Source organism: Ambystoma mexicanum, chromosome 2q (genome assembly GCF_040938575.1).
Source record: "Ambystoma mexicanum isolate Mex_15411 chromosome 2q, UKY_AmexF1_1, whole genome shotgun sequence".
NCBI classification, from domain to species: Eukaryota; Metazoa; Chordata; class Amphibia; order Caudata; family Ambystomatidae; genus Ambystoma; species Ambystoma mexicanum.
This window is the reverse complement of record NC_090924.1, coordinates 1,477,132,313-1,477,148,315: the sequence shown is the minus strand read 5'-3', so window position 1 is coordinate 1,477,148,315 and position 16,003 is coordinate 1,477,132,313. Positions and strand designations below refer to the sequence as shown.

The 16,003-nt window shown below is 46.3% G+C and overlaps 1 protein-coding gene across 1 annotated transcript in view; it reads right to left on the bottom strand.

Annotated features, from left to right (window-relative positions):
• Positions 1-325: 325 nt before the first annotated feature.
• The window catches only part of LOC138570288 (zinc finger protein 665-like), a 309,081-nt gene continuing 293,403 nt past the window's right edge, over positions 326-16,003 (bottom strand). The window contains exon 2 of the mRNA XM_069649060.1: positions 326-6,655. Coding sequence (XP_069505161.1) covers positions 4,966-6,492 — 1,527 coding nt within the window. The 5' untranslated portion in view covers positions 6,493-6,655 and the 3' untranslated portion in view covers positions 326-4,965. The remainder of the gene's footprint in view (positions 6,656-16,003) is intronic.

Below are 16,003 nucleotides of genomic sequence, written 5' to 3'. Positions count from 1 at the left end.
GGAGTTCCCTTCCAGATTCCCAGTCAGATCCATCAGGGAGCGTACAGCCTGTTTAAGTTATGCCATCTCCAGCCAGTCTCTTCTAGTCTCTGCCTGTATACGTTATGCCATCTCCAGCCAGTCTCTTCTGATCCCTGCCTGTTTAAGCTATGCCATCTCCAGCCAGTCTCTTCTAGTCTCTGACGGCTTCGGGCACGCATTTCACAAATGTCATATGGTTTCATGACATTGTACAGCCAGTAGTATTGTGGGTCCTCCTTTTAACACATCTATTTGTTCTGAGCAGGGCATCAGCAACAGAGAAATAAGTGACATCAGCTTGCACTATAGTGAAAACATCTCAAGCAATCCAGTTTATTTGAAAAATGTCCATAAAAACATTTACAAAATCACCCAATTTATTTACACGAGGCAGTCATTATAATATGAACATGGCGATGTCATTGAATGTCCGTCTTAATCTATCCCTATGTATACAAGTGAAAATGTTTTTGTGGCAGGATTTGTGGAGACGTGTTGCTCGTGATAAAATTCCTCACTGTTTCACCAATCTGCACCAGCATTTGCATAGTTACCTGTTAGGACCCTCCAGACCTTACCAGCTACATGACATTTGGGCACTGCACCCCTTTCCCCTGATTTCAGCACCTTCACACATGAGGTGGTTGCCTGAAATTGGCAAAGCATCATTCTAGTCATAGAAGGACCAGTCTCCACATGAGGAACAACACTCGAGGTCCAGGCCCTAGGATGCGCAGTTTCCAAGATATTTGCACCACAATGAACTGCACCAAGCCAAGTTGAGACGGGTGGGGTGAAAGCACAGAAGATCGCATTATGCAGCAGCACACCAACTCTCGCCTCCCCCCAATGTCTGCTCCTGGCAGCCAGCCACAAGTGCCCATTCTCAGTGCAATTCTACAATCCCTCCGACCCATGTCAACATCACGCTATAATAAATGGATCACTCAGCATTTCCGCAATATAACCCACTCTGCGCTTTCCCTGGAGACTGCCCTACGCACCCATAGACTTCCCGGTCCAGCTTCCTGTCCTCTGGATCATTCATAATAGAGAAAGGGCAAGGCCATGTCGCGCACTATGGATGAGCTAAGGCAGATGCCTTCTGTAACTGTAATATATACCAGGGTACAGTGCAAAGGGTACAGGCAGATGAGTTATTAGGTGGGAGTTTGTTGTGGGAGTTTATTGAAGAAATCCACATTGTATATAGACAACATCCTCCCAGCATCCATCCTCAAGACCCTCCCCGCAGAAGATCTCCTTCTCTACCTGGAGATCGTCAACAGCTGTGAGAAACCGGAGGGTATTCTCCCAGTAAGACCTCAAGAATCCCTTATTCAGGTGGCCAGGACACGGCCATCACTGTTGGATCCAGTTCCTGGGGGTGGACCAGTAGAGGAGGATCACCTGCTTAGGGGAACCCAGGGTATGCTAGGGGGAATGCCCCAGGTGAGAAGCAGTACCATCAGGGGGAGGATGGTGAGGGAAACAAAGTCTCTGAAGCTTTTATAAGCTAGGCCCGCTCATCATCTCTTCCGTCCATTGAATCTTCCTTACCCAAAGGTAAAGCCAACAACCTATTCACATCCTGGAAAATTGTTAAGAGCCACAACTTCCAGAACCTCGCGTTCCCTGGTTCTTATAAGGATACTCTGGACATTATTTTCCTCATTCCTCCAGTTATTTTGCTCCGAACACCCAATCTACTGGGTCAGAACACTACCATTCCCACAACCCCCTTGGTTCTGTTCTCCACCGTGGTCATTCTCGTTCATTTAACAAACCCTCCAAAACCTTCCCGTTTGCCATCACCTACCTCCCCCAGGACAAAGACGGTAATTTCTCATAAACCTTTTTTGTATTCGCTGTGAGGTTTGGCAATAGGTTTCTTAGTATAGGCCCTTTCATTTGGCACAACACCACTCGGACTGCCTTATTCTTCATTAGATGGTTGACGCTTGCTCTCATCTTAGATTTAGGTTTAGATTAGGCATTTTTCAAACATTCATACAACATTCCTTGTTCACTTGTGTCTGTCTTACTTGTTGCCACCATGGGTTCCTCACACAGCTGCCTAACTCAAGGCACCTTCCCATCGACCCTAAAAACAGGGCAATCCTCTTTCTACCAAAGAAACCCACTCTATATCCCGACAACCGAGGTAACTATTGCCCCATCATCCATCTTCCGTTCCTAGGTAAGATCATTGAGAAAGCGATAGCCACACAACTGCAGCAACACACTGACACCAACAATCTCCTACAAACATAACAATCCGGATTCAGACCCGGATGCAGAATGGAGACATGAACCATACAGGTGGTCGATGATGCCCTCAACACCCTTAACAATGATCACCCCTGCCTCCTGGTTCTACTCGACCTCTTGGCCGCTTTTGACACAGTAGACCACCAGGCACTTCCATAGACCCTACGTCATAGCATGGAGAGCAGCAATTTTGTCCTAGGCTGGTTCCAGTCCAACCTCAGTTTGTTCAGATGGACTCCTCTAGATCGCCAGTGCTACCCGTCACCTATGGAGTCCCGTAGGGCTCCATCATCTCCCCAGTGATCTTCAATCTTTACATGTTGCAGCTGGGAGCCCTCCTAGCCACACACAACATCCACATCCACCAATACGCAGACAACACACAGCTATGCCGCAAGATAGACTCCATCAAGGGCATACATAGACTGAAAACCTACCTCTCACTGATCCAGTCTTGTCCAGTGCATACTTGAAGCTCAACCCCTCCAAGATCAAATTCCTACTCCTCACCAACAACACCTTACACCCACACATACAGACCTGGCTAACAACATTGAGCTTTGAGCGATTCTCATCTAAGCTCACCTCCTGCGCCATGACCCTCCGGTTCCACATCAGCAAACACCTTCAAGACACACATAGCTAAGAAAACTCAGACAGTTTGGTATCAGCTCTCCCTCCTGTTGAAAGTCAAGCCCTTCCACCCTCAGGACAGCTTTAGATCCACTGTTCAAACACTATTCCTATCCCACCAAGATGGGGGCAATGCACTCTTTGACAGCCTCCCGCTATGGTCCCCTATGCCCTGAGAAGTGTTCTACATGCATCTGCATACCTCATAAACGCGCTCCACAGATACAACCACATCACTATGGCCCTCATTGACCTGTACAGGCTCCCACTGCATGTACAAAACACCTTCAAGTCTTGCTGCATCATCTATATGGCAGTCACCCTCAACTCATCCAGCCAACTTGCAGAGAAACTCAACATCTCTGGCGGACAGCGCACAGCCAGAAGCCATGACACTTGCACACTTGAAATCTGCTGCTGTAAAAAGGAAAGGACCCCAAAACAAGCCTTCCCTGCCTACGCCCTAAGACTATGAAACCTACTCCCAGTCAGCATCAGACTCATCCCCATGCTCCTACAATTCAGAAAATACCTCACATCTTCAAGGAATCTCTCTGCCTCAACACCTATGTCATCACATCACCCCTTGCGCCACCTGACTCGGTAGACGCTCCCGGTACAGCAGTACCCCTCCTCTGTGTCCATCTGTATCCCACCTCCCGTTGTAAATCTGTTCTGTTGTTATCTCTGTAAAATGCTCCGTTATGCATTTGTACTGTTGTATACCTCTGTAAAGTACTCCATTATGTACCTCTATTGATGTATACTTCAGTAAAGCGCTCCGTTGCTTCTCAAACCTAGGTTTTCCCACAATAAATACAACAACAATAATAATAAAAAAAGAAACAGTAGGTTCCTCAATAGTGGAAAAGGTCCTCCTGTGGTTGGGCAGGTTGGTGTTCATTCCCAGCATTGGTATTAATAGTCCCTTATGCATCAATTTCTACAGACAAAACATTGGCAGAGACCCAGGGTCTCACACATTCTTGTCTATGACCCTTTAAAGCTATTCTCTGTTTTCATTTGTTATTGGTTGGTGTTTCATTTCTATTTGATATGTTTGTTGTCTATTTCATTAAATAAATCATGCCACAGTATTTCAGTTATATCTGGTGGTGTTTTGTGTAACATTTCTTTTTACTTAAATGTTCTGTAAAACCATCTATCATTTTGTTCTTTGTAGGATTTTCATTTTGTTTATACTTTAAGTTAATGCCAAGTTGTTTCCAGTTCCCTTGTCTTAATTCTCTGAACTTTGGTTGTATAATTTATTTCAGAGAATATTGAAGTATTCCGTCATCTGCACATGACATGATATTTCTTTATTCATATTCTGTGTTGCCAAGTGGGTGGTGATGGGGGTTGTTTAGGTTTCCAGCCTTGGTGTTATGTCTCCATTAAGGTAGTATGTTGCTCTGCATTGTTGACAAATATTTAGTTCTCTCGACTGAATTCTTATTAATACGTTTATTTGACTGATTGATCTTGTGCTGCTGAGTCCTGATTGTTGTGTTGATGCTTTATCCAGTTTTTTGTGGCTCTCAGCGTGCAGGTCTTGTACACTCTTCCCATATTGTTATGTTATTAGTCACTTACAGATCGTGGGTGACCACCTAAGGGATTCTTGGAGCTAATAATTTACAGGAATTCATCCATCCCATCTCTCCATTTGACAACTACTGGAAGAGTGTGATTTCCTAAATACTCGGTGATCTTCCAGTCCTTTTAAAAGAATGGATCCTCTGATGCCTGCTCAGATTTGATGAACAACTGAACCCTTTCTTGCACTCTGTGCACTTGTAGGGCTTCAACCCAGTATGGACCCTCTGATGGCTTATGGAGTGACTTAATCTTTTCTTGCATTCTGGACACTTAAAGGACTTCAGTCCAGTATGGATCCCCTAGGTTTTCTCAGAGCTGAGGAGTAACTGAAGCTCTTCTTGCACTGTGTGCACTTTTGTTTTTTTCCCCAGTATGGGCCTTCTGATGGCTTATCTGAATCCAGGAGTGACTGAAGAGTGTCTTGCACTTTGTGCACTTTTAGGGCTTCACCCCACTATGGGTCCTCAGATGAATTCTTAGAGCTGAGGAGCGACTGAAGCTTTTCCCACACTCTGTGCACTTACATGGTTTTACCCCAGTATGAGTCGTCAGATGTCTTTTCAGAGTTGAGGATTGACTGAAGCTTTTCTTGCACTCTGTGCTTCTGGAGGGTTTCTCCGCAGTATGGACTCTCTGATGGTTTATCAGACTTGAAGAGCTACTGAAGCATTTCCCACACTCTGTGCACGTATATGGCTTTACCCCAGTATGGGTCGTCAGATGTCTTTTCAGAGTTGAGGATTGACTGAAGCTTTTCTTGCACTCTGTGCATCTGAAGGGTTTCTCCGCAGTATGGACTCTCTGATGGTTTATCAGACTTGAAGAGCTACTGAAGCATTTCCCACACTCTGTGCACGTATATGGCTTTACCCCAGTATGGGTCGTCAGATGACCTCTCAGAGTTGAGGATTGACTGAAGCTTTTCTTGCACTCTGTGCATCTGAAGGGCTTCTCCCCAGTGTGGACCCTTTGATGGATAATCAGAGCTGAGGAGCGACTGAAGCTTTTCCCACACTCTGTGCACTTATATGGCTTTACCCCAGTATGGGTAGTCAGATGACCTCTCAGAGTTGAGGATTGACTAAAGCTTTTCTTGCACTCTCTGCATCTGAAGGGTTTCACCCCAGTATGGACTCTCTGATGTCTTCTCAGTGCTGAGGACTGACTGAAGCTCTTCTTGCACTCTGTGCACTTATATGGCTTTACCCCAGTATGGGTCCCTAGATGGCTTCTCAGAGTTGAGGACTGATTGAAGCTTTTCTTGCACTCTGTGCATCTGAAGGGTTTCACCCCGGTATGGACTCTCTGATGGTTTATCAGATTTGAGGAGAAACTGAAGCACTTCTTACACTCGCTGCAATTATAGGGCTTCTCCCCAGTATGGACTCTGTGGTGGTTTATCAGATTTGAGGAGTTCCTGAACATCTTCTTGCACTCTGTGCACTTATAAGGCTTTACCCCAGTATGGGTCGTCAGATGGCCTCTCAGAGTTGAGGACTGATTGAACCTTTTCTTGCACTCTGTGCATCTGAAGGGTTTTACACCGGTATGGACTCTCTGATGGTTTATCAGATTTGAAGAGAAACTGAAGCACTTCTTACACTCCCTGCACTTATAGGGCTTCTCCCCAGTATGGACTCTGTGGTGGTTTATCAGATTTGAGGAGTTCCTGAAGCTCTTCTTGCACTCTGTACACTTATAAGGCTTTACCCCAGTATGGGTCATCAGATGGCCTCTCAGAGTTGAGGACTGATTGAAGCACTTCTTACACTCTTTGCACTTGTAGGGCTTCACCCCAGTATGGACTCTCTCATGGATAATCAGATTTGAGGAGCGACTGAAGCTTTTCCCACACTCTGTACACTTATAGGGTCTCTCACACTTGTGATTTCTTATGTGTGTGATTAGACTGGACCCGGGAGTGATGGTTGTCACACAATCACTGTGGGCAGATGCTGATTCCATTGGATGGTTATTCACCGATGTGCAGGACACTTGGCTCTTCTGAAGTATTGACAATTTTAGTGCGTTGACGCTGCTCCTCTTCTGTGGCTTTTCACTTCTTTCTCTGTATATCTCTTCTTCTCATGTTCAGCTCGATCGTTGCTTTTAGTAATGGTGCTGATCTCTGTTGAAAGAAACAAAGATGTCAGATTGTTGTCATGTCATTGTACAGCCAGTAGTAAAATATGACTCACAGAGGTACCCCCAATCACCCACTACCACACTGGGCAATACTGAGTATGCCTGTTCTTTTCAGTGCCCTTCAAAATTAATAGATGATGTCACGGAAAGTCAACATGACTTGAAAAAGCATAAACGGGGATGGATAGATTGTTATAGCAAATGATCCTACAGAGTTCCTCACTAATTAGGTCATGTGTACATTTTTACAGTATATACAATCCTACAGACCTCCTCCTGTTCTAATTCCCCTCTCTACATCCCCACCCCTAAAGTGTATACAATCCTACATACTCCCGTTCTAATTCTCCTCTCCACATACCCATCCCTACAGTGCATACAATCCTGCAGCCGTCCTCTTGTTCTAATTCCCCGCTCTGCATCCCCACCCCTACAGTGTATGCAATCCGGCAGACTTCCTCCTGCTCTAATTCCCCTCTCTACATCCCCACCCCTAGAGTGTATACAATACTGCAGACTTCCTCCTGTTCTAATTCCCCTCTTTACATCCCCACCCCTACAGTGTATACAATCCTGCAGACTACTTCCGGTTCTAATTCCCCTCTCTACATCCCCACCCCTATAGTGTATACAATACTGCAGACTTACACCTGTTCTAATTCCCCTCTCTACATCTCCACCCCTACAGTATATACAATCCTGCAGACTTCCTCTAGTTCTAATTCCCCTCTCTACATCCCCACCCCTACAGTGTATACAATCCTGCAGACTTCCTCCTGTTCTAATTCCCCTCTCTACATCCCCCATGCAGTGTATCCAATCCTGAAGAGGTCCTTCTGTTCTAATTCCCCTCTCTACATCCCCACCCCTACAGTATATACAATCCTGCAGACTTACTCCTGTTCTCATTCCACTCTCTACAGCCCCACCCCTACAGTGTATACAATCCTGCAGACTTCCTCCTGTTCTAATTCCCCTCTCTACATCCCCACTCCTACAGTATATACAATCATGCAGACTTCCTCCTGTTCTAATTCTCCTTTCTACATCCCCACCCCTACAGTGTATACAATCCAGCAGACTTCCTCCTGTTCTAATTCCCCTCTCTATATCCCCACCCTTACAGTGCATACAATCCTGCAGACTTCCTCCTGTTCTAATTCCCCTATCTACATCCTCACCCCTAGAGTGTATACAATCCTGTAGACTTCCTCCTGTACTAATTCCCCTCTCTACATCCCCACCCCTGCAGTGTATACAATCCTGCAGACTTCCTCCTGTTCTAATTCCCCTCTCTACATCCCCACCCCTACAGTGTATACAATCCTACAGACGTCCTCCTGTTCTAATTCCCCTCTCTACATCCCCACTCCTACAGTATATACAATCCTGCAGACTTCCTCATGTTCTAATTGTCCTTTCTACATCCCCACCCCTGCAGTGTATACAATCCAGCAGACTTCCTCCTGTTCTAATTCCCCTCTCTATATCCCTACTCTTACAGTGTATACAATCCTGCAGACGTCCTCCTGTTCTAATTCCCCTATCTATATCCTCACCCCTAGAGTGTAAACAATCCTGTAGACTTCCTCCTGTTCTAATTCCCCTCTCTACATCCCCACCCCTGCAGTATATACAATCCTGCAGACTTCCTCATGTTCTAATTGTCCTTTCTACATCCCCACCCCTGCAGTGTATACAATCCAGCAGACTTCCTCCTGTTCTCATTCCACTCTCTACATCCCCACCCCTACAGTGTATACAATCCTGCAGACTTCCTCTTGTTCTAATTCCACTCTGTACATCCCCACTCCTACAGTTTATACAATCCTGCAGACTTCCTCCTGTTCTAATTCTCCTTTCTACATCCCCACCCCTACAGTGTATACAATCCAGCAGACTTCCTCCTGTTCTAATTCCCCTCTCTATATCCCCACCCTTACAGTGCATAAAATCCTGCAGACTTCCTCCTGTTCTAATTCCCCTATCTACATCCACACCCCTAGAGTGTATACAATCCTGTAGACTTCCTCCTGTTGTAATTCCCCTCTCTACATCTCCACCCCTGCAGTGTATACAATCCTGCAGACTTCCTCCTGTTCTAATTCCTCTCTCTACATCCCCACCCCTACATAGTATACAATCCCGCAGACCTCCTCCTGATCTAATTCACCTGTCTACATCCCCACTCCTACAGTGTATACAGTTCTGCAGACTTCCTCCTGATCTAATTCCGTCTTTACATGCCCACCCCTACAGTGTATACAGTTCTGCAGACTTACTCCTGTTCTAATTCCCCTCTCTACATCTCCACCCCTACAGAGTATACAATCCTGCAGACTTCTTCCTGTTCTAATTCCCCTCTCTACATCCCAACCAGTACATAGTATACAATCCCTCAGACGTCCTCGTGTTCTAATTCCCCTCTCTAAATTTCCCACCCGTACAATGTATACAGTTCTGCAGACTTCCTCCTGTTCTAATTTCCCTCTCTACATCCCCACCCCTGCAGTATATACCATCGTGCAGACTTCCTCCTGTTTTAATTCCCCTCTCTACATCCCCACCCCTACAGAGTATACAATCCTGCAGACTTCTTCCTCTTCTAATTCCCCTATCGACATCCCCACTCCTACAGTATATACAATCCTGCAGACTTCCTCCTGTTCTAATTCCCCTTTCTACATCCCCACCCCTACAGTGTATACAATCCAGCAGACTTCCTCCTGTTCTAATTCCCCTCTCTATATCCCCACCCTTACAGTGTATACAATCCTGCAGACTTCCTCCTGTTCTAATTCCCCTATCTATATCCTCACCCCTAGAGTGTATACAATCCTGCATACTTCCTCCTGTTCTAATTCCCCTCTCTAAATCCCCAGCCCTACAGTGTGTACAATCCTGCTGACTTCCTCCTGTTCTAATTCCCCTCTCTACATCCCCACCCCTACAGTGTATACAATCCTGCAGACTACCTCCGGTTCTAATTCCCCTCTCTACATCCCCACCCCTAGAGTGTATACAATCCTACAGACGTCCTCCTGTCTAATTCCCCTCTCTACAACCCCACCCCTACATAGTATACAATCCCACAGACGTCCTCCTGTTCTAATTCCCCTCTCTACATCCCCCCTGCAGTATATACAATCCTGCAGACTTCCTCCTGTTTTAATTCCCCACTCTACATCCTCACCCCTAGAGTGTATACAATCCTACAGACGTCCTCCTGGTCTAATTCCCCTCTCTACATCCCCACCCCTACAGTGTATACAATCCTGCAGACTACTTCCGGTTCTAATTCCCCTCTCTACATCCCCACCCCTATAGTGTATACAATCCTGCAGACTTACACCTGTTCTAATTCCCCTCTCTACATCTCCACCCCACAGTATATACAATCCTGCAGACTTCCTCTAGTTCTAATTCCCCTCTCTACATCCCCACCCCTACAGTGTATACAATCCTGCAGACTTCCTCCTGTTCTAATTCCCCTCTCTACATCCCCCGTGCAGTGTATCCAATCCTGAAGAGGTCCTCCTGTTCTAATTCCCCTCTCTACATCCCCACCCCTACAGTATATACAATCCTGCAGACTTCCTCCTGTTCTCATTCCACTCTCTACAGCCCCACCCCTACAGTGTATACAATCCTGCAGACTTCCTCCTGTTCTAATTCCCCTCTCTACATCCCCACTCCTACAGTATATACAATCATGCAGACTTCCTCCTGTTCTAATTCTCCTTTCTACATCCCCACCCCTACAGTGTATACAATCCAGCAGACTTCCTCCTGTTCTAATTCCCCTCTCTATATCCCCACCCTTACAGTGCATACAATCCTGCAGACTTCCTCCTGTTCTAATTCCCCTATCTACATCCTCACCCCTAGAGTGTATACAATCCTGTAGACTTCCTCCTGTACTAATTCCCCTCTCTACATCCCCACCCCTGCAGTGTATACAATCCTGCAGACTTCCTCCTGTTCTAATTCCCCTCTCTACATCCCCACCCCTACAGTGTATACAATCCTACAGACGTCCTCCTGTTCTAATTCCCCTCTCTACATCCCCACTCCTACAGTATATACAATCCTGCAGACTTCCTCATGTTCTAATTGTCCTTTCTACATCCCCACCCCTGCAGTGTATACAATCCAGCAGACTTCCTCCTGTTCTAATTCCCCTCTCTATATCCCCACTCTTACAGTGTATACAATCCTGCAGACGTCCTCCTGTTCTAATTCCCCTATTTATATCCTCACCCCTAGAGTGTAAACAATCCTGTAGACTTCCTCCTGTTCTAATTCCCCTCTCTACATCCCCACCCCTGCAGTGTATACAATCCTGCAGACTTCCTCCTGTTCTCATTCCACTCTCTACATCCCCACCCCTACAGTGTATACAATCCTGCAGACTTCCTCTTGTTCTAATTCCACTCTGTACATCCCCACTCCTACAGTATATACAATCCTGCAGACTTCCTCCTGTTCTAATTCTCCTTTCTACATCCCCACCCCTACAGTGTATACAATCCAGCAGACTTCCTCCTGTTCTAATTCCCCTCTCTATATCCCCACCCTTACAGTGTATAAAATCGTGCAGACTTCCTCCTGTTCTAATTCCCCTATCTACATCCTCACCCCTAGAGTGTATACAATCCTGTAGACATCCTCCTGTTGTAATTCCCCTCTCTACATCTCCACCCCTGCAGTGTATACAATCCTGCAGACTTCCTCCTGTTCTAATTCCTCTCTCTACATCTCCACCCCTACATAGTATACAATCCCGCAGACCTCCTCCTGATCTAATTCACCTGTCTACATCCCCACTCCTACAGTGTATACAGTTCTGCAGACTTCCTCCTGATCTAATTCCCGTCTTTACATGCCCACCCCTACAGTGTATACAGTTCTGCAGACTTCCTCCTGTTCTAATTCCCCTCTCTACATCTCCACCCCTACAGAGTATACAATCCTGCAGACTTCTTCCTGTTCTAATTCCCCTCTCTACATCCCAACCAGTACATAGTATACAATCCCTCAGACGTCCTCCTGTTCTAATTCCCCTCTCTAAATTTCCCATCCGTACAATGTATACAGTTCTGCAGACTTCCTCCTGTTCTAATTTCCCTCTCTACATCCCCACCCCTGCAGTATATACCATCCTGCAGACTTCCTCCTGTTTTAATTCCCCTCTCTACATCCCCACCCCTACAGAGTATACAATCCTGCAGACTTCTTCCTCTTCTAATTCCCCTATCGACATCCCCACTCCTACAGTATATACAATCCTGCAGACTTCCTCCTGTTCTAATTCCCCTTTCTACATCCCCACCCCTACAGTGTATACAATCCAGCAGACTTCCTCCTGTTCTAATTCCCCTCTCTATATCCCCACCCTTACAGTGTATACAATCCTGCAGACTTCCTCCTGTTCTAATTCCCCTATCTATATCCTCACCCCTAGAGTGTATACAATCCTGCAGACTTCCTCCTGTTCTAATTCCCCTCTCTAAATCCCCAGCCCTACAGTGTGTACAATCCTGCTGACTTCCTCCTGTTCTAATTCCCCTCTCTACATCCCCACCCCTACAGTGTATACAATCCTGCAGACTACCTCCGGTTCTAATTCCCCTCTCTACATCCCCACCCCTAGAGTGTATGCAATCCTACAGACGTCCTCCTGTCTAATTCCCCTCTCTACAACCCCACCCCTACATAGTATACAATCCCACAGACGTCCTCCTGTTCTAATTCCCCTCTCTACATCCCCCCTGCAGTATATACAATCCTGCAGACTTCCTCCTGTTTTAATTCCCCACTCTACATCCTCACCCCTAGAGTGTATACAATCCTACAGACGTCCTCCTGGTCTAATTCCCCTCTCTACATCCCCACCCCTACAGTTTATACAATCCTGCAGACTACTTCCGGTTCTAATTCCCCTCTCTACATCCCCACCCCTATAGTGTATACAATCCTGCAGACTTACACCTTTTCTAATTCCCCTCTCTACATCTCCACCCCTACAGTATATACAATCCTGCAGACTTCCTCTAGTTCTAATTCCCCTCTCTACATCCCCACCCCTACAGTGTATACAATCCTGCAGACTTCCTCCTGTTCTAATTCCCCTCTCTACATCCCCCGTGCAGTGTATCCAATCCTGAAGAGGTCCTCCTGTTCTAATTCCCCTCTCTACATCCCCACCCCTACAGTATATACAATCCTGCAGACTTCCTCCTGTTCTCATTCCACTCTCTACAGCCCCACCCCTACAGTGTATACAATCCTGCAGACTTCCTCCTGTTCTAATTCCCCTCTCTACATCCCCACTCCTACAGTATATACAATCATGCAGACTTCCTCCTGTTCTAATTCTCCTTTCTACATCCCCACCCCTACAGTGTATACAATCCAGCAGACTTCCTCCTGTTCTAATTCCCCTCTCTATATCCCCACCCTTACAGTGCATACAATCCTGCAGACTTCCTCCTGTTCTAATTCCCCTATCTACATCCTCACCCCTAGAGTGTATACAATCCTGTAGACTTCCTCCTGTACTAATTCCCCTCTCTACATCCCCACCCCTGCAGTGTATACAATCCTGCAGACTTCCTCCTGTTCTAATTCCCCTCTCTACATCCGTACATACAATCCTGCAGACTTCCTCCTGTTCTAATTCCCCTCTCTATATCCCCACTCTTACAGTGTATACAATCCTGCAGACGTCCTCCTGTTCTAATTCCCCTATTTATATCCTCACCCCTAGAGTGTAAACAATCCTGTAGACTTCCTCCTGTTCTAATTCCCCTCTCTACATCCCCACCCCTGCAGTGTATACAATCCTGCAGACTTCCTCCTGTTCTCATTCCACTCTCTACATCCCCACCCCTACAGTGTATACAATCCTGCAGACTTCCTCTTGTTCTAATTCCACTCTGTACATCCCCACTCCTACAGTATATACAATCCTGCAGACTTCCTCCTGTTCTAATTCTCCTTTCTACATCCCCACCCCTACAGTGTATACAATCCAGCAGACTTCCTCCTGTTCTAATTCCGCTCTCTATATCCCCACCCTTACAGTGTATAAAATCCTGCAGACTTCCTCCTGTTCTAATTCCCCTATCTACATCCTCACCCCTAGAGTGTATACAATCCTGTAGACTTCCTCCTGTTGTAATTCCCCTCTCTTCATCTCCACCCCTGCAGTGTATACAATCCTGCAGACTTCCTCCTGTTCTAATTCCTCTCTCTACATCTCCACCCCTACATAGTATACAATCCCGCAGACCTCCTCCTGATATAATTCACCTGTCTACATCCCCACTCCTACAGTGTATACAGTTCTGCAGACTTCCTCCTGTTCTAATTCCCCTCTCTACATCTCCACCCCTACAGAGTATACAATCCTGCAGACTTCTTCCTGTTCTAATTCCCCTCTCTACATCCCAACCAGTACATAGTATACAATCCCTCAGACGTCCTCCTGTTCTAATTCCCCTCTCTAAATTTCCCACCCGTACAATGTATACAGTTCTGCAGAATTCCTCCTGTTCTAATTTCCCTCTCTACATCCCCACCCCTGCAGTATATACCATCCTGCAGACTTCCTCCTGTTTTAATTCCCCTCTCTACATCCCCACCCCTACAGAGTATACAATCCTGCAGACTTCTTCCTCTTCTAATTCCCCTATCGACATCCCCACTCCTACAGTATATACAATCCTGCAGACTTCATCCTGTTCTAATTCCCCTTTCTACATCCCCACCCCTACAGTGTATACAATCCAGAAGACTTCCTCCTGTTCTAATTCCCCTCTCTATATCCCCACCCTTACAGTGTATACAATCCTGCAGACTTCCTCCTGTTCTAATTCCCCTATCTATATCCTCACCCCTAGAGTGTATACAATCCTGCAGACTTCCTCCTGTTCTAATTCCCCTCTCTACATCCCCAGCCCTACAGTGTGTACAATCCTGCAGACTTCCTCCTCTTCTAATTCCCCTCTCTACATCCCCACCCCTACAGTGTATACAATCCTGCAGACTACCTCCGGTTCTAATTCCCCTCTCTACATCCCCACCCCTAGAGTGTATACAATCCTACAGACGTCCTCCTGTCTAATTCCCCTCTCTACAACCCCACCCCTACATAGTATACAATCCCACAGACGTCCTCCTGTTCTAATTCCCCTCTCTACATCCCCCCTGCAGCATATACAATCCTGCAGACTTCCTCCTGTTTTAATTCCCCACTCTACATCCCCACCCCTACAGTGTATACAATCCTGCAGACTTCCTCCTGTTTTAATTCCCCACTCTACATCCTCACCCCTAGAGTGTATACAATCCTACAGACGTCCTCCTGGTCTAATTCCCCTCTCTACATCCCCACACCTACATAGTATACAGTCCCGCAGACTTCCTCCTGATCTAATTTCCCTCTCTACATTCCCACCCCTGCAGTGTATACAATCCTGCAGACTTCCTCCTGTTCTAATTACCCTCTCTACATCCCCACCCCTACAGTGTATACAATCCTACAGACGTCCTCCTGGTCTAATTCCCCTCTCTACATCCCCACCCCTACATAGTATACAATCCCGCAGACTTCCTCCTGTTCTCATTCCGCTCTCTAAATCCCCACCCCTACAGTGTATACAATCCTGCAGACTTCCTCCTGTTCTAATTCCCCTCTCTACATCCCCACCCCTACAGTGTATATAATCCTGCAGACTTCCTCATGTTCTAATTCCCCTCTCTATATCCCCACCCTTACAGTGTATACAATCCTGCAGACGTCCTCCTGTTCTAATTCCCCTATCTACATCCTCACCCCTAGAGTGTAAACAATCCTGTAGACTTCCTCCTGTTCTAATTCCCCTCTCTACATCCCCACCCCTACAGTGTATACAATCCTGCAGACTTCCTCTTGTTCTAATTCCACTCTGTACATCCCCACTCCTACAGTGTATACAATCCAGCAGACTACCTCCTGTTATAATTCCCCTCTCTATATCCCCACCCTTACAGTGTATACAATCCTGCAGACTTCCTCCTGTTCTAATTCCCCTATCTACATATTCACACCTAGAGTGTATACAATCCTGTAGACTTCCTCCTGTTGTAATTCCTCTCTCTACATCCCCACAATCCTGCAGACTTCCTCCTGTTCTAATTCCTCTCTCTACATCCCCACCCCTACATAGTATACAATCCCGCAGACTTCCTCCTGATCTAATTCACCTCTCTACATCCCCACTCCTACAGTGTATACAGTTCTGCAGACTTCCCCCTGTTCTAATTCCCGTCTTTACATGCCCACCCC